The sequence below is a fragment of the Scyliorhinus torazame genome, chromosome 2 (assembly GCF_047496885.1).
Source record: "Scyliorhinus torazame isolate Kashiwa2021f chromosome 2, sScyTor2.1, whole genome shotgun sequence".
In the NCBI taxonomy this organism is placed as follows: domain Eukaryota; kingdom Metazoa; phylum Chordata; class Chondrichthyes; order Carcharhiniformes; family Scyliorhinidae; genus Scyliorhinus; species Scyliorhinus torazame.
Genome location: NC_092708.1, coordinates 266,282,439 through 266,307,157, shown reverse-complemented (window position 1 = coordinate 266,307,157; position 24,719 = coordinate 266,282,439). Strand labels below are relative to the sequence as shown.

Sequence of the window (24,719 nt, the reverse complement as noted above, 5' to 3'; positions counted from 1 at the left end):
AGGGAATTCCCGCTGCTCCCGGCACACGGGATTCCGGACAGGGTGATTTCGGGTGTATGGGTTGGAGAAGGCAAAGTTTTGGCGATTTACCAGGAGCTGAAGGAAGAGGAGGAGGCCTCGGTGGAGGAGTTAAAGGGCAAGTGGGAGGAGGAGCTGGGGGAGGAGTTAGATGAGGGTCTGTGGGCTGATGCCTCTTGTGCCAAGCTCAGCCTAATACAGTTCAAAGTTACTCACAGAGCGCAAATGACAGGGGCGAGGTTGAGTAGGTTCTTTGGGGTGGAGGACCGATGTGGGAGGTGCTCGGGAAGCCCGGCAAATCACGTCCATATGTTCTGGTCGTGTCCGGCACTGGAGGGGTTTTGCGAGGACTATGTCCAAGGTGGTGAAAGCCCAGGTCAAGCCGAGCTGGGGGTTGGCATTATTTGGGGTATCGGACGAGCCGGGAGTGCAGGAGGCGATAGAGGCCGGTATTCTGGCCTTTGCGCCCCTGGTAGCCCAGCGGAGGATTTTGCTATTATGGAAAGATGCGAAGCCCCCTAGTGTGGAAGCTTGGATCAATGACATGGCAGGGTTCATCAAGCTGGAGAGGATAAAGTTTGCCTTGCGAGGGTCTGTGCAGGGGTTCCTCAGGCGGTGGCAACCGTTCCTAGGTTATCTCGCGGAGCGTTAGGAGGTCAGCAGCAGCCCAGGGGGGGGGGGGGGGGTTCTCTTGGAGGGGCATTTGGGGGGGGGGGGGGGTTCCCTATTGGTGTTTGTAAATGTCATATGGGGGGTTATTGTATATGGGGGAAATCCAATGTATAATTTTTGGATTGTTGTGTTCTTGTTTCTTTTTTTGGGGGGGGGGTTTGTTGAAAATCTGTTGAAAAATTTGAATAAATATATATTTTTTAAAAAGACAAACTCTTATCAACAACTATAACAACACCCCCCCCCCCCCAAACACACACACATTTAACAGCTAACAGTGACCAGATCCTTAATGTGCAAAATGCACGGCCATCATCCACGTGGCATTCAATTTCGCTGGTTCAAACAGATGGGTTCCTACAGATACACCTTGATACTACGCGCAGCTTAAAATGTTGGTTGACTTGCAGCTATATCTTTAACATGGAGGTGACCACCGGATTCAAAGAATATTTTGCTGGGGCAAACGGCAGAGATGACGCCCCAGTGCTTCCAAGCATGGCCCGTTGCGTGACCCAGCCCCATCCACACCCAAGTGTCTTCCTGGTCCTCAAACCAGTCCAGCACATTCTTCACATTGGCCACCCAATAATAACATATCAAGTTTGGCAGCACAAACCTAACATTGTCCCTGTTCCCCATCCAGGCCCGAAGACTGCCTGCCACATCCCTCCACCACATAAACAGCGAGGCTCAGTGCCCACCTGGCCGAACAAGCCGCAGCCTCTCCCCCACTCCTAGCAGGAGCCGATCAAATATCTCCTTAAAATCAAAAACCATCCCACCCGTCATGGCCCATACTTCCCTCCAACATGCCCTAATTCTCACAACATTAACAGCCTCTTTCCCCATCAAAACAAGCAGTTCATCTTATTATTATTGCCCCCAGCAGAGCCAAAGATACATAACCCACAAAGGCATAAGTATAACCCACAAAGGCATAAGTACATTACACAAACACCTCTCTCCTACACAGAGTCCCAAACAGTCCTGCACACTGGCCTCAACTTCTTCTTCTCGCTGATGATGGCCTCGGCCTACTCCTGCGTGTCAAAGTAGTAATCTTTTCAGTTCATGGTGACCTGCAGTTTTGCAGGGTACACCACCCCAAATCGCACACCCTTACTGTAAAACATAACCGTTACCCTATTGAAGGCCATATATCTCTTTGCCAGTTCAGTCCCAATGCCCTGATATATCCGCACTGTGTGCCATCACAGTGAATGTTCGGATCCTCTTTGCCCACTCCAAGATCCTCTCCTTCTGTTGATAATTATGGAAGCGGATAATCACTGCCCACTGTGGCTCATTTAGCCTTGGCTTTTGCCTGAGCGCCAATGAGCTGTGTCCAAGTCCTGGACAAGAGGGACAAACCCGTCCTGTCCTCCCACCAGCTGAGAAACATCTCTGAAAAATAATGAATCAGCTTTGAGCACTCCATTCCCTTCAGTCCCACCAGCCTGAGGTTTAACCACTTTGACCTGTTCTCCAGATCCTCCACTTTCAACCTCAAACCTTTGTTGCCCTCCGCCCAAAGGATTCCTTTCTCTCCTTGCCCTGCCACCCGCACTGCTGGTCGATCCGTTTACAAATTCCTCCAGCTCCTGCGTCATCACCACAGCCAACATGTAATGGGTGCGACGGCCATCTTCCTCCTTTCGACGGGCTATTCCTGAGTCTTTCTCGAACTGAGCTTCTTCGTCGATGATTTCAACATGCCTCCACGGGGTAAAAGTTATCTCAATCCATTTAAAGGTGTTTGGGAATCAAAATCCCCTCAAAACGGGTAAAAGGGATCAAAAACAATGCCCCGGCCGGAAGCCACTTTTCATGCATCTTGCTCTTAATAGCGTCACCAGAAGCCTCTGAATATTTTTTTTTTTTAAATATATTTTATTAAAGTTTATCGATGAAAAGAATTTTCCATTTTTACAACTTTGTAACAAAATGTACATTGACCGTTATTTAAACAATATATTAAACGAACAACAAGTGCAGAAAAGAACAAGAAAAGAGAAATAATAATACTGAAAAGATAAATATAAACAACTAGGATGGAAAGAAAAAAAAAACCCAAACACCGAATACACTCTTTTCCCCCCCCCCCCCCCCCCCCCCCCCCGGGGTTGCTGCTGCTGTCTTTCCTGTTTCCCCTTATCGCTCTGCGAGATAGTCAAGGAACGGTTGCCACCGCCTGGTGAACCCTTGAGCCGAACCTCTTAGTGCGTATTTTATTCGCTCCAATTTTATAAACCCTGCCATGTCGTTTATCCAGGCCTCCACGCCCGGGGGTTTGGCTTCTTTCCACATTAGTAGAATCCTTCGCCGGGCTACTAGGGATGCAAAGGCCAAAACATCGGCCTCTCTCGCCTCCTGCACTCCCGGCTCTTCTGCAACCCCAAATATAGCTAACCCCCAGCTTGGTTCGGCCCGGACCCCCACCACCTTTGAGATCACTCTTGCCACACCTACCCAGAACCCATGCAATACCGGACATGACCAAAACATGTGAGTGTGGTTCGCCGGGCTTCCCACGCACCTCCCGCACCTATCCTCCACTCCAAAAAATCTACTCAGCCTTGCTCCCGTCATATGCGCCCTGTGTACAACCTTGAATTGGATCAGACTAAGCCTGGCACACGAGGACGAGGAATTTACACTACTTAGGGCATCTGCCCACAGTCCCTCCTCAATCTCTTCCCCAGCTCCTCCTCCCATTTACCCTTCAGCTCCTCTACCATCGTCTCCCCCTCGTCTCTCATTTCCCTGTATATATCGGACACTTTACCTTCACCGACCCATGCCCCCGAAATCACTCTGTCCTGGATCCCTTGCGGAAATTCCCTCACCTGTTGCCTCGCAAATGCCCTCACTTGCATATATCGGAAGGCATTCCCAGGTGGCAACCCGTATTTTTCTACCAATGCTCCCAAACTCGCGAATGTCCCGTCCAAGAACCAGTCCTTCAACTTCCCAATTCCTGCTCGCTGCCAAGATTGGAATCCCCCATCTATCCTCCCCGGGACAAACCTGTGATTGTTCCTTATCGGGGACCACACCGAGGCACCTGTCACTCCCCTATGTCGTCTCCACTGCCCCCAAATCTTCAAAGTCGCCCCCACTACTGGGTTTGTGGTGTATTTTTTCGGGGGGAACGGTAACGGCGCCGTCGCCAGTGCTTTTAAACTTCTTCCCTTACAGGACGCCATCTCCAGCCTTTTCCACGCCGCCCCTTCTTCCCTCATCCACTTACATATCATGGACATGTTGGCGGCCCAATAATAGTCACTCAGACTCGGCAGTGCCAGTCCCCCTCTGTCCCTACTGCGCTGCAGGAACCCCCTCTTTACCCTCTGGGTCTTTCCAGCCCACACAAAGCTCATAATACTCCTGTCCACTTTCTTGAAAAAGGCCTTTGTAATCAGTGTGGGGAGGCACTGAAACACAAAAAGAAACCTCGGGAGGACCACCATTTTAACCGCCTGCACCCTGCCTGCCAATGACAGGGGCACCATGTCCCACCTCCTAAAGTCCTCCTCCATCTGCTCTACCAGTCGCGTCAAGTTAAGTTTATGCAAGGTTCCCCAGTTCCTGGATCCCTAGATATCGAAAATCCCTTGCTACTCTCCTCAGCGGCAAATCGTCTATCCCCCTGCCCTGTTCCCCGGGGTGCATCACAAAAAGTTCACTCTTTCCCATATTCAATTTATACCCCGAGAACTCTCCAAACTCCCTGAGTGTCTGCATTATCTCTGGCATCCCCTCCACTGGGTTCGCCATATATAGCAGCAAATCATCCGCATATAATGACACCCGATGTTCCTCTCCTTCCCTGAGCACCCCCCTCCACTTCTTAGAGCCCCTCAGCGCTCTGGCCAGTGGCTCGATTGCCAACGCGAACAGTAACGGGGACAGGGGGCACCCCTGTCTTGTGCCCCTATATAGTCGGATGTCGTCTGATCGTTGCCTGTTCATAATCACACTTGCCACCGGGGCCCCGTACAGGAGCTGAACCCATCTGATGAACCCCTCCAAATCCAAATCCCACTCCACTCTATCAAATGCCTTCTCTGCATCCATCGCCACCATTATCTCCGCCTCCCCCTCCGGTGGGGGCATCATCATCACCCCCAGCAACCTTCGTATATTGGCATTCAATTGCCTCCCTTTAACAAACCCTGTCTGGTCGCCATGTACCACCCCTGGGACACAGTCCTCTATCCTTGTCGCCATCACTTTGGCTAGTAACTTGGCATCTACATTTAGGAGGGAGATGGGCCTGTATGACCCGCACTGCAGCGGGTCTTTGTCTCGTTTCAGGATCAACTATATCGTCGCCTCCGACATTGTCGGGGGTAGTGTCCCCCTTTCCTTAGCCTCATTGAAGGTTCTCGCCAGGAGTGGGGCCAGTAGGTCCACATATTTCCTGTAAAATTCCACCGGGAACCCATCTGGTCCCGGGGCCTTTCCTGCCTGCATGTTCCCGATTCCTTTAATCACCTCCTCCACCTCAATCTGCGCTCCCAAACCTGCCACCTCCTGCCCCTCAACCCTCGGGAACTCCAGCTGGTCCAGGAAGTGTATCATTTCCTCTTTCCCCTCTGGGGGGTTGGGACTTATACAGCCTCTCATAAAATGACTTAAACACCCCGTTCACCCTCCCCGCTCTCTGCTCCATCCTTCCCTCCCCGTCCCTAACTCCTCCGATCTCTCTCGCCGCCCCCCTCTTCCTAAGTTGTTGGGCCAGCAATCGGCTCGCCTTTTCCCCGTATTCGTATTGTATTCCCTGTGCCTTCCTCCACTGCGTCTCCGCCTTACCCGTGGTCAGCAGGTCAAACTCCGTCTAGTCTCCGTCTTTCCCTGTATAGCCCTTCATCCGGGGCCTCCGCATATTGCCTATCCACCCTCCGAATCTCCCCGATCAGTCTCTCCCTTTCTTTACCCTCTTCTTTCCCCTTGTGGGCTCTTATGGAAATCAGCTCCCCCCCTAACCACCGCCTTCAGGGCCTCCTATACTACTCCCACCTGGACCACTCCATCATCATTGACACCTCGGTATCTTTCAATACATCCCCTCACCCTTCCACATACCCCCTTGTCTGCCAACAGTCCCATGTCTAATCTCCAAAGTGGGCGCTGCTCCTTCTCCTCTCCTAGATCCAGATCCACCCAGTGTGGGGCGAGATCTGAAACGGCTATAGCCGAATATTCCGTTCCTACCACTTTCGGGATCAGCGCCATTCCAGGACAAAAAAGTCTATCCGGGAGTATACTTTATGGACGTGAGAGAAGAAGGAAAACTCTTTATTCCTCGCTCTAGCAAATCTCCAAGGATCTACTCCTCACATCTGCTCCATAAACCCCTTAAGCACCTTGGCCACTGCCGGCCTCCTCCCGGTCCTAGATCTGGACCGGTCCAGCACCGTGTTGAAGCCCCCCCCCCACCATTAGCAAATTTCCCATCTCTAGGTCCGGGATGCGCCCCAACATACGCTTCATAAAACCTGCGTCATCCCAGTTCGGGGCATATACGTTCACCAGCACCACCGCCTCACCTTGCAATCTGCCACTCACCATCATGTACCTGCCCCCACTGTCCACCACTATGGTCTTAGCCTCAAATGATACCCGTTTCCCCACCAGTATTGCCACCCCTCTATTTTTCGTATCTAAGCCTGAGTGGAATACCTGTCCCACCCATTCTTTCCTTAATCTGGCCTGATCTGCCAATTTCAGGTGCGTCTCCTGAAGCATAACCACATCCGCCTTCAGTCTCTTTAGGTGCGCAAATACCCTTGCCCTCTTAATCGGCCCATTCAGCCCTCTCACGTTCCACGTGATCAACCGGGTTGGGTGGCCCTTTACCCCCCCCCCCCCCCCCATCGTCGACTAGCCAGCCCCTTTTTTTAAACCAGCTCCTCACCCGGGTCCCACGCACCCGTTTGTCCCCCAGACGGCGCCCGACCATCCCATCCCGTACCAGTTCCCCCTTACCCTCAGCAGCAGCAACCCAGTTGTCCGTGCCCCCCCCCCCCCCCCGCTAGATTCCCTTCTAGCTTGATTGCTCCCCCCATATTGCTTCCGGGAGTCAGCAAACTCTGGCTGACCTCGGCTTCCCCCGTTTACCCTTGGCCTCCCTGCGTGTGAGGCCCCCTTCCTTCCTGTGCCCATTTTTCCCGCTGCAATTTCCATAGTGCGGGGAAAAAACCCGGGGGGGGGGGCGAAGAGAGAGAAAAAAATTCTCCAGTCTAACATTTTTACAGATAAACCCTCCCCCCTCTCCCCCCTTTGCATTTCTTTGCCACCACCTCACTACTTCTTTCCAAACATCAATTTCTCAAATCTAGTCCAACTTCTCTTCTTGAATAAATGTCCACGCCTCCTCTGCTGTCTCAAAATAGTGGTGTTTGCCCTGGTGTGTAACCCACAGTCTTGCCAGCTGCAGCATTCCAAATTTTATTTTCGTCCTGTGGAGCACCGCCTTGGCCCGATTGAAACTCGCCCTCCTTCTCGCCACCTCCGCACTCCAATCTTGATACACGCGGATCACCGCGTTCTCCCACCTGCTACTCCGTGTCTTCTTAGCCCATCTCAGGACCATCTCCCTGCCTTGTAGCGGTGGAACCTCACCACTATTGCTCGCGATATTTCCCCTGCCTTTGGTCTTCTCACGAGGACCCGGTACGCTCCCTCCACTTTCCAGGGGGCCCATCAGGGCCTCAGCTCCCATTAAAGTATGGAGCATCGTACTCACATACGCCCCAACATCAGCTCCCTCTGTCCCTTCGGGTAGACCCAAAATCCGTAGATTCTTCCTCCTCGAGCTATTTTCCAGGGCTTCCGGCCTTTCTATGCACCTCTTATGTAGTGCCTCGTGCGTCTCCGTCTTCGCCACCAAGGCCTGTATCTCGTCTTCATTTTCGGCTGCCTTTGCCTTCACTCCACGGAGTTCCATCGCCTGGGTCTTTTGCGTCTCCTTCAATCCCTCAATCGCCAGCAACATCGGCGCCAGCACCTCCTTCTTGAGCTCCTCCACACATCGTCGGAGGAACTCCTGCTGTTCCGGGCCCCATACCATCTGGGCTCCCTCAGCCGCCATCTTGCTTCTCCCTTCTCTTCTCTGCCGTTGCTCCAGAGGATCCTCCGCAATCTGGCCACTACTATCGCTTCTTTCCATCCACACCCGGGGGGACTCCTTCCTTTGTCGCCTCACACTGGGTTTGGCCGTAAGAAATTTCCGTTGGGGCTCCCGATAAGAGCCCAACCGTCCGCTGAAACGGGAGGTGCCGAAACATGCGCCTTAGCTGGTCATCGCCGCAACCGGAAGTCCCTCTGAATATTTTTAAGGCAGAGCTCGATAGGTTTTTGAGTAACGGGTGAAAGATTATCGGGGATTAGAATTATAATATGGTCAGCCATGTCTTATTGAATTACGGAGTAGGCTCTAGGGCCGACTGGCCTACTACTGTTCCTAATTCATATATTAATAATTTCTCAGTCTAAATTCCGAATTTCAAGGAGTCTTCTCATTGGTGCTGATTTGTGCTTTTGACCCAGGAATAGATTCAAGTTTCTGTTTAACTTAAATTATTATATGTTTAATTTATTTTCAGCCTAAACTTGGCTTCACAAGCTATTATTGTGTTCCAGGGGATCAGTAGCTGTGCAAATCAGTGTCTGTTGAGCAGTCATGTGAGGATGAACTTCCTGAGATAAACCTGGCTTCACTAGTTTTCCTGTTGTTTTTGTACTGTGGTTTAGTTTGAAGTAGTGTTACCATTCCTATCCTGTTTATGAGCCCTGAAACGTTTTGAGGTCAACCCACAGTCACCAAAAAGTTCATGTTTTTTCAATCTTTCATAATTCAACCCTCTGACATAGGAGAGCAATCTGTTGCTCTTGTCTCAACTACGTCCAGGGCTTGACTCTCCCTTGGGACCACAGCTGAACAAGGTATTCAAGGCATGACATAAGCAAAACACTGTACCAATTTGATGTGTCATCTGTCATTTGCCATTCTGTTTACTTTGTGAATCGCTCTCCATATACCATTGAACCAAGTAACCTCGTACTCACCTGGGCCTTGGACCAAAATTGAAAGATAAAATTCACTCAGTACCTAAAAGGATAATTGGATCAATAAGACTTAGTGGAGTAAATCTTTGAGACAAGTATTTCTACAAGTCAGCTAGAAAAAAAGATAATCTTGAAAGATGAACAACATGAGATGATACATTTCTCCCTTCCCCCAAACAGTTGGTGCAGTTCAGTGTAGTCTTTGTGTGTATTACAAGTTAAGCATTTGTATTTGTAACTGCTGTTGATGTCTTGCAGAGTTGGAGGATGAAAGTTTGGAATACATACTCATCGACCAATTTCACCAAAAGTTTGGTCCTGCTGTAAGTTCACTAGTACAGTTGCCTTTCTCTCTCAGAAGACTGATTTGGCACTGACTGTCACAATGAAATAGGATGTTGTTTGTTCAGTAAAATAGGGAGTGGGCAGCAGGAATGTTCCCATCCAGCTTTGAGTAAATTGATGGTAATCTGGTTTTTAATTCTATTTCAAGTTAATTTTTACCTCTGCCCTCATTTAATTCCTGGATTATAGAACCACTGAACAACAGTCAACCTTGCATTTTGAGCTGCATGGCATTCCTTATTTTTTTTCGTCCTTAATGGTAAGCATGGAAAGCTGTATGACTGTGAAGAATATCTGTTGCTTACCTCATGCGGCAATCACAAGTTCGCGCCAGCCATGCTAGATGCCACCTTGAAGAGGTGGAGACAGGACGGGGGACCCTGACTGTTAGAGATGCTTACACAGAGGACAGGCTAGCAACCTTGGAAGAACTGATAGAGATTGCAGTTACCTAACTGGAACAGTCTTCGTCACCTACAGGTTAAGATCATTTCTCCACAAGGAAATGACAGCATACCCATGGACCCCAAGACACACAATGCTAGAGAAGCTATTGGATGCGGGTAATCTGGGAGGGAGGAACTGTGGGGACCTGTACGGACGACAGAAAGCGCACACTCCCCACTGGAAGAAACATGGGGGGAAATGGTAAGAAGCACTAGGGATGGAAATAGGGTGGGGATTCGAGGGAAGCACTGAACAAACAGGTCAACTACATTTCCACTTGTGCAAGGCTCCGCCTCATGCAACTGAAAGTGGTGCACAGAGCGCACCTGACAAGAACCCGAATGAGCAGGTTCTTCCCGGAGGTAGAGGACAAATGTGAACGGTGCCAGGAGGGGCCTGCCAATCACACCCACATGTTCTGGGCATGTCCCAGACGTGTCGGATTCTGGGCAAAGTTGAGGGTGGAGCCACCCGCGACAGTGGCAGTGCGCGAGAGTGACATTCTTCGGGGTATAGGACCAGCCAGAACTATTCATGGGGAAGGGGGCCGATGCCCTTGCCTTTGCTTCCCTAATCACCTGTCGAAGAATCCTGCTCAGCAGTCTGATCAGCACCACCCACTGTTGTAGACTAGCTGGCAGACCTGTCGGAATTTCTCCACCTGGAGAAGATCAAATTTGCTATCTGAGGGTCAGACTGGGCTTCCATAAAACATGGAGGCCATTCACCAACTTGTTCAAGGACCTGTTAAAAGCCAACAGCCAATAGTGGGGGGTGCACACAGGAGACAAAGAAACTACAAGGAACAGAGGGGGTAGAGAGGAGGCCAGAGAGAAGGAGGAGGCTGCAGAATGGGCGAAATGGGTATCCGGGTATAAAGCAAGGCCACAAATGAACTGAACCCCTAAAGAAACACCAAAAACAGGATGGAGAGGAGAGGGGATGGGGCAAATCGACCAGGGTGGGGGGGGGGGGGAGAACCGCACGTATTTAAATACATGACACTTGCCCATTGTATAATATGAGACCCAAGAAAATATCTTCAAGCAACAACAAAAAAAAGGGGGGGGTCGATACTAATGGAAATTTCTTGTATGTTGCACCCGATGCATATAGCCTTGTCTACCATACAGTGTATAAAATGAAAAACTGCAATCAAAACATTTTTTGTTTTGAGAACTTAAATCATCAGCTGAATGGACATCCTGCGGCAGCATGTAGGCGGAGGTCGCACGTTGGGTGGCTCCTGCTAGAGTCTTCGATTTTTGAACCTTTATGCCTCGGTCTCGGGTACTTTTTGGATCATCTGGTGTGGGAAGTTCTAAGGAACTGGAGGAATGTCAAAGTTCTTGAAGAAAGGTCAGGGAAGGAAGCAGGTGAGCGAAGGTCCGCTGGCGAGTGCTGCTGTGAATCCAGCAGGTGGGAAGATGGCGGGTGCTGGTTTGTCAGCTGGGGCCGCTCCCATTACCATTGGCACTCTTACTGAGTTGGTATCGGGGGAGTTTGAAAGGCTATTCACCAAACATCTAGAGGTGCATCAAAGAGAGATGATCTCGCTCAAGGAGTGGGTGGAGGAGACGCTTGCCCCGATAAAGGCGTCTTTGACGAAGACATCGATGGAGGCGTGGGAGAAAGGAAAGAAGATGAAGGGGGTCAAGGAGGCATTGCCGCAGCATAGCCACCAGTTCACCTCAATGGGTGAGGAGCTGCAGACGGTGGTGGAGAGCAATGAAGGCTTAAAAACAAAATTGGAGGATCTGGAGAACAGGTCATGGAGACTTAGCTTGAGAATCGTGGGCTTGCCTGAGGCGGTAGAGGGACTGAGGCCGACCGAGTACTTTGTGGACATGTTCGCCAAGTTGATGGGGGAGAGGGAAGTGCCCTGCTAACCATGTTCTGGTCTTGTGCGAAGCTGGAAAGGTTTTGGAGGTCATTTTTTAAGCATCGTGTCAGCAGTCTTACATGAAGACATGGAGCCTGGTTCCTGGGGGCCATATTCGGGGTATCGGACCTGCCAGAGTTGCAGACAAGTGTGTAGGCAGATGTGTTAGCTTTTGCCTCGCTGATTACTCGCAGGCGGTTCTGTCGGGGTGGAGGACTGCTTCTCCACCCCGTGCCTCGTCATGGCTGGGGGATCCTAATGGAGTTCTTATCACTGGAGAAGGTGAAATTTGCCCTGAGGGTGGCGAATGATGGGTTCCACAATAGTTGGGGTTTGTTCATTTTACATTTTGGAGAGCTGATCACCGTCGGCCATTCGGAGGGGGGTTGGTTATTGTGTTGGGGGTTTCATATGCTGGGTAGGCTTTTTTGTTATTGTAAAATGTTTGAAAATTGAAATAAAAATACTTTTTTTAAAAAAAAATGATCAGCTGAAGTCCTTAGCAGAAATGTAACATTGAATGAATGACAAAGCACATGATATCGTGAAGATCAAGCAGGCTCACCTGTCACATCTAAGCAAAAATGGTGGGTGGTGAAGATCGACCAGTTAGTAAAACTGGGTTCTGGGGGAAAAAAGTTTGAAAAACACTGGTCTGAAATGAGGCATTTCTTTGCAGGGGTGGAAGATAAGTCTGAGCGCTGTTCAGGGGGTTCCGGTCTTGCCCCAAGCTTATGGGTCTTTAGGTCTCCGTCTTTGGCACCATGTCGGCGATTCTGAAAATTGAACTGGTGCCCTGTCCTTTAGTGGCCATATTTGGGGTGTCAGATTTGCCGGAGCTGCAGACCGGCACGGGGCCGATGTCTTGGCATGGAGGTCTGCTTCTCTGCCCAGTGCCTCATTGTGGCTGGGAGATCTGATGGAGTTCCAACAAAAGTACACTGAGGAGATCAATTGAGGGGATTTACCGGAGATGAGAGCCGTTTATTGTGTATTTCAAGGAGCTGGTCACCGTTAGTTGCTGAGTCGGTGGGGAAAGGGGTAAGTTTTGGGAGGGGTTAGGATAGGTTTTAGGGGTTGTATGTGTATTGGTGGGGGGTTTTCTGTTTCATTGTTTTGTATTTTTTTTAATGTATAAAATGGGAAATTTTGAATAAAATATTTTTTTTAAATACGATTGGTAAATTGCAGGCACATTTACTGGTGGAAATATGATGTGGCTGGCACAAAGAAGGGCAGGACTGTTTGTTAAATATTCCTGGATGCAGGGTGTTCAGAAAGATAGAAAGGGAGGGCGGAAACACTGGTGGTATTGATAAAGGAAAGCAGTACTGTGTTGGAGAAAGCGAACGTCCCAGAGGTGTCAAGGACAGAATCTATTTGGCTCGAATCAAGGATAAAGGAATTGAGAAACTGCACCAGGCAGTGACAGTAGCTGGGAAAGTTCCCTTGGCCCTTGCGTTTTCTGTCCGAGCTTCCATGGCGGAATTTGTCTTTGGAGGGAAACTGCACCAGGCAATGCCACCAGCTGGAAAAGTTCACTCGGCCCTTGCGTTTTCTGTCTGAGCTTCCATGGCGGAATTCCTCTATGGAACGGATGCCCCAAAGAGAGCAATCCTCGCACCCACTTTGTATCTTAACTGCATTTTGGCAACTTTATTCCATGCTCCACGATATCCTTGCCCAACAAAATTGCATCAGTCTCCATCTTGAAAACTCCAACTGACCCAGTCATTTTGAGGGATCGAGTTCCTGATTTCCACTAACCTTTGTGGGGATGGTTATGCTTTCTGATTTAATTCCTGGATGGGCTGGCTCTAATTTTAAAATTATGCTGCTTTGTTCTAAATTCCCTGCAAAAGAAATAGTTTTAAGCACCCAGATCAACTCGTATCGCCACTCAACCTTCTAAACACAAGAATACAAGCCAAGTTTATCCTCACAATTTATTTCTTTAAGCCCTGGTATGGTGATTGTTATAACCTGCCTACTTACGATTGGCTGGGGACTAATGACTATCCCACAATCCTATGGGAGTATGAACTTCCCCAATGAGGGGGGCGGAGAAACTCCTAGTATAAATAAGCTGGCCAGTTCAGGAACCAGCAGGAAGAAGGTAGCAAGGGAAGTTACTGCTACTGTTATGTATATATTGTTATAGTAAATAAACGTTATTATTTTGTATCCTTAAAACTCGTGCTGGATTCTTCGTGGCCCTTACAAAACTGGCGACGAAGGTAAAAGTGAATAGCTGTCTACACTGCTGAAGCCACCTCCCTGGATTTTTGTTGGATACAGGTTGGAAGTTGTTTTCTATTATACCATGCCTCTGTACGGACGTTTGGATGTTTTTGATGCTGCGCTGGGAAGCTGGAACCAGTACACACAACGGATGCGTTACTATTTCCGGGCAAACAATATCACTGAAAACGAGCGCCAGGTGGTCATATTGCTCACCGCCTGCGGGCCGCATACATTTGGGGTGATTAGGAGCCTTACGTACCCAGCTGCGCCGGACACCAAAACGTTTGACGAACTTGTGAATATAGTGGGGCAACACTTTAACCCAACCCCGTCCATGATAGTCCAGCGTTACCGGTTTAATACCCCTGGAGAATCCCTTGCCGATTTTTTTTTTTATCCAGGCTACGCGGGATTGCAGAATACTGTGACTATGGTGAGACCTTGTCAGAAATGTTACGCGACCGTTTGGTTTGCGGTATTAACAATGCGGCCACCCAGAGAAAGTTGTTAGCGGAGCCAACATTGACTTTTCAACAGGCAATACAAATAGTCTTGTCCCGAGAGAGCGCAGAGCGAGGAGTACAGGAGCTACAGGGAATGGAAGTGCATGCCTTGGGGCGCAACCCTTTCCGCCCAAAAACGTCCCCCCGCACTCCTGCGGTACCTTGGGCGAGGCAACGACCGGACCGACGCCAGTGGCCATCGGACATTCCTCCCCGAAGGGAGCCTTCTCCAGAGCCAATGGATGAGGAGCCATGTCCGTGTCAGACTTGTAGGCGCCGACCCCGTCGCGGACGGCGGTCCTGGGGACGCCAGAGGCGCCGTCGTTCCAACCGAAACTGGGACCAGCCCAGAGGCCGTACCTTCCATGTGGATGAACCTGCGGCGACCACTCCTGAGGACATGGAGACGGAGGACGACTGCCTGCAGCTGCATTGTGTGGCAGCTCCCCGTGTGGCCCCCATTAAGGTGACAGTACGGGTCAATAGCCACCCGCTGGAGATGGAGTTGGATACTGGCGCAGCGGTCTCCGTGATCGCCCAGAGGACATTCGACCGCATCAAGCAGGGTATACAGACCCTTACATTAACTGACTCGCAGGCCAGGTTGGCCACCTACACGGGGGAACCACTGGACATTGCAGGAACTACAATGACCCCTGTTGTCTATGGACGCCAGGAGGGGCGTTTCCCACTTATCGTAGTGCGTGGCCATGGGCCCAGCCTGTTGGGTCGGGACTGGTTGCGCCATTTGCGGTTGCAATGGCAGCACATCCTCCAAACAGTTTCTGGAGGGTTGACTGAGGTGCTAGGACGATACCCAGAGGTATTCCAGCCTGGTTTGGGGAAAATAAAAGGGGCCGTAGCCCGTATCCAAGTTGAACCAGGAGCCACGCCGCGCTATTTCCGGGCGCGCCCAATGCCTTACGCTTTGCTCGAGAAGGTAGAAGGGGAGCTCACTCGTTTGGAGAGTTTGGGTATTATCAGGCCCGTCCGTTTTGCTGACTGGGCAGCACCAATTGTACCAGTAATGAAGCCAGATGCCACAGTTCGCTTGTGTGGCGACTATAAACTTAGTGAATACAGTTTCCCGACTCGACCGATACCCAATGCCTCGCATAGAGGATCTCTACGCGAAACTTGCAGGTGGACTCTCATTCACAAAATTAGATATGCGTCACGCCTACCTGCAGTTGGAGCTGGACCCTGCCTCCCGACCATATGTAACAATTAACACACACCGGGGCCTGTATGAATATACACGGTTGCCCTTTGGAGTATCCTCTGCCTGCGCAATTTTTCAACCTGTTATGGAGGGCATTTTGAGAGGTTTACCACGTGTGGCTGTCTACCTAGATGACGTGTTGATTACAGGGACGTCGGAGCAAGAGCATTTGGAAAATCTGGAGGCTGTCCTTAGACGCCTTTCGGAGGCTGGAGTCCGTTTACGTCACACAAAGTGCGTATTTCAGGCAAAAGAAGTAGTCTAGCTAGGTTATCGGGTGGACCGCGAGGATCTGCACCCCGTCGCAGAGAAGGTGCGTGCAATTCAACATGCCCCCACCCCGACTGACACTTCGCATCTTCGTTCTTTTCTCGATCTCGTAAACTATTACGGGAAGTTCCTCCCCAATCTGGCAACAACGCTGGCCCCCTTGCACCTGCTGCTAAAGAAAAATCACACCTGGGTTTGGGGTCAGCCGCAAGAAACCGCTTTCCGGTGGGTAAAGCAACAATTGTCGTCGTCTGGGTTACTAACCCACTATGATCCGGGAAAGCCTTTGCTCGTCACATGTGATGCATCCCCGTATGGTATTGGGGCTGTCCTGTCCCACAAGATGGAGAACGGGGCTGAGCGACCGATAGCTTTCGCCTCCCGCACATGGACTGCAGCGGAGAAAAAGTACGCGCAGATCGAGGAGGGGGGCCTGGCAGTGGTTTTCGTGGTGAAACGCTTCCACCAGTATGTGTACGGCCGCCATTTCACTATCGTGATTGATCATAAGCCCCTGCTGGGACTCTTCAGAGAGGATAAGCCAATACCGGCCATTGCTTCTGCACGGATCCAGCGCTGGGCTTTGTTGCTTGCTGCATATGAGTATTCTCAGGAGCACAAACCAGGTACGCAGATAGCAAATGCCGACGCACTGAGCCGATTGCCTTTATCGACCGGCCCCATGTCGACCCCCACGACCAGTGAGGTGGTTGCAACCCTAAATTTTATGGACACCTTGCCTGTCACGGCATCACAGATCCGTGAGTGGACCCAGACGGAGCCAGTCTTGTCAAAGGTTCGGCACATAGTCCTGTATGGTGGGCAGCATAGACAGCTCCCAGGCGAGTTGCGGGCATTTTCCTCCAAGCTGTCAGAATTCAGCCTGGAAGACGGCATCCTCTTCTGGGGGACGCGTGTGATTGTCCCGGAAAAAGGCCAGGAGCTGATATTATCAGACTTGCACAATGGGCATCCGGGCGTGACCAAGATGAAAATGTTGGCCCGGAGTTATGTCTGGTGGCCAGGCCTCGACACCGACATTGAGAAGGTGGCCCAAAACTGCTCCATTTGCCAGGAGCATCAGAAGCATCCGCCGGCAGCGCCCCTACATCACTGGGAATGGCCAGGGCGGCCTTGGGCACGCTTACATGCAGATTTCGCAGGCCCTTTTCAGGGATCCATGTTCCTCCTACTAATTGACGCCCAGTCCAAATGGCTGGAGGTGCATAAGATGCAGGGGACAACGTCCTGCGCAACAATTGAAAAGATGCGTTTATCATTTAGTACGCATGGCCTCCCCGAGGTGCTGGTCACGGATAATGGCACTCCATTCATGAGTGAGGAGTTTGCTAGGTTTACAAAGATGAACGGCATCCGCCATATCCGCACTGCCCCTTACTACCCGGCTTCAAATGGGTTGGCAGAGCGTGCAGTGCAAACATTCAAAAGAGGCCTAAAGAAGCAGTCTTCCGGATCAATGGGCACGAGACTGGCTCGTTTTTTGTTTATGTACAGGACCACCCCCCCATGCAGTGACTGGGGTAGCTCCCGCAGAACTCCTAATGGGCCGAAGACTTCGCACCCGCCTTAGTATGGTCTTCCCGGACATTGGCGCAAAAGTACGCCGCACACCTGAACGGCAGGGACCGGGATTGTCTCGGCATCGTCCGATTCGGCAGCTTGCGCCCGGTGACCCAGTATTCGTGCGGAATTTTGCTGGTGGTGCCCAATGGGTTCCTGGTGTAATCTTTCGCCAAACAGGCCCTATATCGTACCAAGTGCAAGCCCAGGGTCGTCTCCAGCGAAAACATGTAGACCACGTCCGGTCCAGAAGATCATCCCCTCAAAAGATTCCCCACCCCCGGAGCTCAGTTCAACAGCGGCAAAGACCAGAGACAAGGGAAGGTAGTCCTCAAAATCTTCCACTGGTGCCTCACTCGAAGCCTGCGCAGGTCGTTACGGGACCGAATGGAGATAGAGACGCTGATATGACGGAGGCAGCAGACTCTGACTCCGAGATGGAGACACAGGATGAATCCGAGGGGGAATCCTCGGGTCCACAGGCAGTGGATGTACAACCGCGCCGTTCATCACGGAAGCGCCAGTCTCCGTCTCGTTATACGCCGCCTGATCCAGCGCCGCGTGCAAATGGCGCCCGGCCTGCGGCCAAACGAGTTCGACGCCTTCCTTCGCCAGGGTCTTCGGTGGATTCCTTGGACTTTGGGGGGGGAGGGATGTTATAACCTGCCTACTTACGATTGGCTGGGGACTAATGACTATCCCACAATCCTATGGGAGTATGAACTTCCCCAATGAGGGGGGCGGAGAAACTCCTAGTATAAATAAGCTGGCCAGTTCAGGAACCAGCAGGAAGGAGAAGGTAGCAAGGGAAGTTACTGCTACTGTTATGTATATATCGTTATAGTAAATAAACGTTATTATTTTGTATCCTTAAAACTCGTGCTGGATTCTTCGTGGCCCTTACAAAAGTGATTCTGCTCCATACCCCTTAAGATAATGTATCATCCCTTAGGGTTGGTGCCCAAGATTGAATGCAGTACTTCAGATGGGACTTGATAAAGGCTCTGTACAACTGATGCCTTACTTTTGAATGTCTAGCCTTTTGAAACGATTCATTAGCCTTTGAGATTATCTTTTGTGCCCATGTTATTTTTCAGTGAACTTCACACAATTAAAACGAAAAAAAATCCCTTTTGTCTCAATGTGGATTGTCTCACATTAAACTTCATATGTTGTAATTTTACTCACTCCGTTAATCTGTCTTTTTCCCTTTTGTAGCATTTGCTTTCATTCTCTCATCTTACTGTGCCTTAATGTCATCTGAAACTTGACATGCTTCTCTTCATTCGTCATTCAAATCATTATGGTGAAAAGCTGAGGGCACAGTGCAATTTCTGGGAGACAGCACTTGTCACATCCCACTGATCAAGAATAATCCTTTATCCTTACACTGTCTCTTATTTCCCAACCAATTACTCACCTGTGCCTCATGTTACCTCGATGGATCTTAGGGGGCTGAAGCCACCGGTAAAGAGTAGTGAGAGATTAACAGCAGAGAACTGACTTTCAGGAGAGCGAACTGCTCGATAGCCAATCTCTGAACCAGGTCCTGTGTTCCAGTTAATTGCTGTCGTCGTTTTGCTTTCTGAGCCTGAGAAGAGCTGGCAACATTTATGCTCCAAAACCAAAAACTGCCTACTTCCACATCCATAACATTCCTGATCTTATCCCTCGTCTCAACGTATCTACTGAATTCCCCCATCCATGTGTCTATTGTCTGTTGACTCGACTTATTCCATACTTTCCTGGCCAGCTTCCTACCTGCACCCTCAATAAACTTCGAGTTCATCCAAAACTCTGTTGCCCATATCCTAACTCAGACCAATTCCCCTTCACCCATCAACCCTGTATAAGCTGACTTGTATTGGCTCTGCGTCCACACCTTTATTTAAAAAGAATCACGTTTTCAACTCTCATGGCTTCACCACTGACTAACCGCTCACAACGCTATGAGATCTCTGCACTCCCCAATTCTGATCTCTTCTACATCTCTTTTAATCATTCCACCAATGGTTGCCATGCTTTTAGCTATAGAGGTACCAAACTTTGGAATTGTGTTCATAAATATCTCTGCTTTTTACTCATTTAAAACACTCTAAAACTTTTGTGACTTGATATCGAAGTTTGTTGATTACACTCCTGTGAAGTGCCTTGGGATATTTTACTATGTTAAAGGTGCTGCTTAAATGTAAGCTGTTGTAACATGCTTTAATGGCAGAGTCTCATTCTGCCAGCAGGGGAGGCTGCCAAGCCACCTTTTGAACGTGGGCTAAGTTTTAACGTTTGCATGTTCCCAACTCCATTATACCTGCCATGTCAGGTATTTATGAAGTCTGGATCATAAATCAAGCATTCAGCATTGCTGTTGAGACAATAGAGCAGACTTGGAAGAATTATTTGAGCAATACTGTTGCACAGCACTACATCCTGGTTCCATCGTGATAATGCTGAGAGCATAGCAATCATTTCCTCTCATAGCTCAAGAGGGGACTTTTGATGGATAATTGAACCCATACTGTTTTTCATTACCCGTGAGTTTTCCGGTGCAGGAGATTTTGGAACAGGAAAAGGTACGCCAAAGTTTCTTGTGCCTCACCCACTCCTGGCTAGTGGGTGGACATAATAGCCTGGTCGCAGCTTGAAGTAAATTTTGCTTGGCTTTCTCACTGAAGAGAGATTGGCATAGCTGAGAGTTCAAATGTTAATTTTTAAAGCATTGTGTCTTCTGTCTGATTCCTTGCAGATCTTCCACATTAAACAGCAAAGTGTCATTGGGGTTGCAGTGGAAGGAATTGATATCTGCCGTTTTGGAAAGCTGTGTTTGATACAGGTACTGTTCCAGCCCTGTGTCAGTGCCTGGGCAGTCATTACATTCCAAAATACCATTATTTAATTATCATCTATTTTTTAAGATACTTATTAAAGGTTCAGGCTCCATGTTTATCCTTATCCTCAAGTATCTGCCTGAAAAGACCATATTAGCTAACTTCTTTACTGCATTTGCTTGTGTTCATTTAGAGCACCTTATTTGTTACATTTCCAACTAAAATGCTTAGGCCTAATCTCCCAGGTCCATCCTGTCCCTTCCATGCTGCACACTGAAGAGAATGAGCAGCATGCAGGCACCACTAGGAACTTTGGTTGAATGCATGTTTTCAGACTCATTAGCTTCCTTTTCTCACCATAGATGCTTCAGACTTGCTAAGATGGTCCAGTATTTTCTGTTTTTGTTTCAGATTCCAGCATCTGGAGTAATTTACTTTTATCTTCATGTTTTCTGGAGCCTTGGAAGCATGCAGTCCAATAAGGACAGCTTCTCCTCCATTTTATTTCCCAATTCGATTTTTATTTTTAAAAAAAAATATATATATATATATATATATATATATATGTGTGTACTTGGGGGAGGGGGGGGGATTTGTTTTCGGACTTGAAGCTCAGGATGCTGCATGTCTAATTGAAATGCAGTTGATATAAGATGGAGAATTAGATGTGAGCATTAAACCATTTCCATAGAATCCCTACAGGGCAGAAGGAGGCCACTAGGCCCATTGAGTCTGCACTGACCCTCTGAAAGAGCACTCTACATAGGCCCACTCTCCCGCTCTATCCCTGTAACCTTGCACATTGATCATGACCAATCCATCTACCCTGCACATTGCTGGACCCAGATAACACCTTAACAGTCGTTTTCTAACTGGCCTACTGTTGTGGCTGAGGTTGAGTGGGGGATAGAACATAGAACATACAGTGCAGAAGGAGGCCATTCGGCCCATCGAGTCTGCATTGACCCACTTAAGCCCTCACTTCCACCCTATCCCTGTAACCCAATAACCCCTCCTAACCTTTTTGGTTACTAAGGGCAATTTATCATGGCCAATCCACCTAACCTGCACGTCTTTGGACTGTGGGAGGAAACCGGAGCACCCGGAGGAAACCCACGCACACACGGGGAGGATGTGCAGACTCCACACAGACAGTGACCCAGCGGGAAATCGAACCTGGGACCCTGGCGCTGTGAAGCCACAGTGCTATCCACTTGTGCTACCGTGCTGCCTAATCTCAGCACTTGGCACCAAACAGTTATGCTTTAGCAAGCTGTGCCACCTTTGGTCAATTACTTCAGTAACTTTGAACTTCTATTCTTGCTCATGAAGCTGTTAGTTTTGAATGTCTACATGTATCACTTGATTTTTAATTTTTTTTCTAGATTGCAACAAATGATCAAATTTATCTGTTTGATATTTTCCTCCTGGGGCCAGTGGCATTTAAGAATGGACTGAAAATGATTTTGGAAGACTCTGATATACTGAAAGTAAGTTGTCACCATTGTGGTCTCTGCAGGCATGAAATTATGCCATGTCGCACAGCTTTGGGAGCAGGCACGTGATATGCACTCTACCAATCCTAAATAGCTTTGATGTGGCATTCTTGCGCATTTTCATAGAATTTACAGTGCAGAAGGAGGTCATTCGCACGGTAGCACAGTGGGTGAGCACAGTTGCTTCACAGCTCCAGGGTCCCAGGTTTGATTCCCGGCTTGGGTCACTGTCTGTGCGGAGTTTGCACTTTCTCCGGGTGCACTGGTTTCCTCCCACAGTCCAAAGATGTGCAGGTTAGGTGGATTGGCCATGCTAAATTGCCCTTGGTGTCCAAATAAAAAGGTTAGGTGGGGTTACTGGATTGCAGGGATAGGTGTGGGCTTAGGTAGGGTGCTCTTTCCAAGGGCCGGTGCAGACTCGGTGGGCTGGAAAACTAAGTAACGTTTCTTCACTCAGCATGTTCCCTTGCCAAAACTTTGACCATTTCAGGAGATGGCTTTGAGAGAATCAGAAACACAATCATATCACACTCGTCTATGGTATAGAGCATTGGAGTACTAACATGTAAACGATTCATCTTGACCTTTTAAAGGAACTGGAATGGGTGTTATGGGCCAGGGTTTAGAGAACCCCAAAGTGTATCATGGAATTCCCCTGACCCACTAATAGAATGTGGTATGGGGAGCACACGGCCCACTCTACAGGTGTGGTAGAGCAGAAATGGAAAAGTAATTTTTAAAGCAAAACAATGTTTATTCTATGAACTCCAGTTAACCTTTTTAAAACTTACAGTGAACATCTTAGCAACCATTAATTCAAGTACAACCCCCAAAGAATACAACACTAAGTAATCCTTAATAACCTCCCAAACAACATCCAGAGGACAGAAGAAACACCTTTTAACAGAAGCACATTAGGTTTACATTCACTACTGAGAACATTTATAAATCTGAATTCACCAAATGGTCAAGAGATCAACAGTACACCTGCTCTGACTGGCTTCAGCTCCAACACTGAAAACGAAACTAAAACACACCCTGCAGCAAACAGCCTAAAACGAAAGTAAAAAGCTGACAGACTGCCCAGCTCCACCCACACTCTGACATCACTGATAAACACCCATTTCTTAAAGGTACATTTCTTAAAAGTACTCTCACATGACACCTCCCCCCTGAAAAAAAAACATTAATTTTTCACCATTCTTTAAGAAATATACACAGTAAATATACTTTTTCGTTTCAAAAAACAACACACTTAGATATAATAATATAGTCCATTTTTGTTCTTCCTCCAACTGAAATTCTTCTTGATTGACAATCTCTTTGAATAAGAAGGTCCTTGCACAATCCGCCCATTTCTCTATGCCTCGGCATTTCTCTTTAAAGTCAAATACTTTAGTTCAATCTGATCACAGAGTCCCTTGTAATTCTCCAACACATGAGCATTGGTTATCACAGCTTTCAGGCCGTCAAATGCCTGTTTAAACTCCGCTGTCCATTGAAATTTTCAACGTTGCTTCAGCAACTCCAACAGTGGAGCAATCACGCTACAAAACCTTTGCACAAATGTTCGATCAAATCCACTCATGCCAAGAAATACCATTATTTCCCTTTGTCTTGAGGGTATCGGAAACTCCTCAATAACTGTTGGTTTCACATCCCGTGTGACCATTCGACCCTGTCCGATTGTATTGTCAAGGAAAGTGACTTGGGCTTTTCCAAATTCACTTTTGGCTAGGTTTATCACCAAACCCGCCTCCTGAAGTCGATCGAATAACTCCATCAGATGTTTTAAATGTTCTGTCCATATCTGGCTGAAAATTACCAGATTGTCGATGTATACCGCACAATTGGGTAATCCTGAAACAAGTTTGTTAGTTAACCGTCGAAATGTGGCTGTGGCGTTTTTCATGCCAAATGGCATAACTTTGAATTGGTATATACCGTCTAGAGTCACAAAAGCTGAAATCTCCTTCGCCCTTTCAGATAAAGGTACCTGCCAATAACCTTTAAGTAAATCCAGTTTGGAAATAAAAGCCGATTGTTCCACTTTCTCAATGCAATCCTCCAAATGTGGGATAGGATAAGAATCCATTCTTGTAACTGCATTAACCATTCTATAGTCCACACACAACCGTTGGGTACCATCTGGTTTTGGTACCATCACTATCGGTGAGCTCCATTCGCTGCAACCCACTATTATGCCATTTTTAAGCATACACTCAATCTCTTTGTTAACCTGTGCTAATTTTAAAGGCTTAAGTCTATAATGGGTGTTGTTTGATTGGAACAGCCTTTCCCGAATCTACATAATGTATAGCAATTTTAGTACTTCCTAATTTAACTCCACAAACTTCCCCATTTGAGATCAATAACTCTTTCAGGTCAGTCTGTTTTTTCTCTGGAAGGTAACTCTACAATTTATCCCAATTTTTAAGAACATCCTCGTTTCCAATTTAATTTGAGGTACGTCAAATTCACAGTCATCTGGATTTGGTTCGTCACTTTGAGTTAGAATCATTAAAACCTCCTCCTTTTTCTCTCCTTCTCTTTCAAAGTACCTTTTAAGCATATTCACATGACACACTCGGTGAGTTTTCCTTCTATCTCGTGTTTTTACCATACAATTCACCTCTCTTCATTTCCTTTCAATCTGTTAAGATCCACAAAACCTTGCTTTTAAAGGTTCACCTACCACTGGCTAATACCAAACAATACTAAAACTTTATCTCCACTGGCAAAACTACAAACTTTGGATTTCTTGTCCGCTACCTGTTTCATCACATTTTGTGCATCTTTTAAATGTTGTCTAGCCAATTCACCTGCTCTATTTAATCGTTCCCTAAAATTTGACACTTAATCCAATAATGTAATTTCCGATTTCTCACTCACCAATTTTTCCTTAATCAATTTAAGTGGTCCTCTTACCTCATGACCAAAAATTAGTTCAAAAGGACTGAATTTGGTTGACTCATTAGGTGCATCCCTAATTGCAAAAGTACGAATGGAATTCTTTATCCCAATCCTCTGAATAATCGTGACAATAAGCCCTCAACATTGTCTTTAATGTCTGATGCCACCTTTCTAACACTCCCTGCGATTCTGGATGGTACGCAGTTGATTTAAATTATTTTATTC

The 24,719-nt window shown here is 48.2% G+C and overlaps 1 protein-coding gene across 4 annotated transcripts in view; it reads left to right on the top strand.

Annotated features, from left to right (window-relative positions):
* Window positions 1–24,719, top strand: part of exd1 (exonuclease 3'-5' domain containing 1) — an 86,043-nt gene that overhangs the window by 18,481 nt on the left and 42,843 nt on the right. For 3 of the 4 annotated variants that reach the window (XR_011937453.1, XM_072486812.1, XM_072486826.1), the window contains exons 5-7: window positions 9,025–9,089; window positions 20,004–20,090; window positions 21,471–21,575. Coding sequence is in view for 3 of the 4 variants with exons in the window: in XM_072486812.1 (XP_072342913.1) it covers window positions 9,025–9,089; window positions 20,004–20,090; window positions 21,471–21,575 (257 nt within the window). In the remaining variant the exon portion in view is untranslated. The remainder of the gene's footprint in view (window positions 1–9,024; window positions 9,090–20,003; window positions 20,091–21,470; window positions 21,576–24,719) is intronic. The other variant, XM_072486835.1, reaches the window with a different exon arrangement.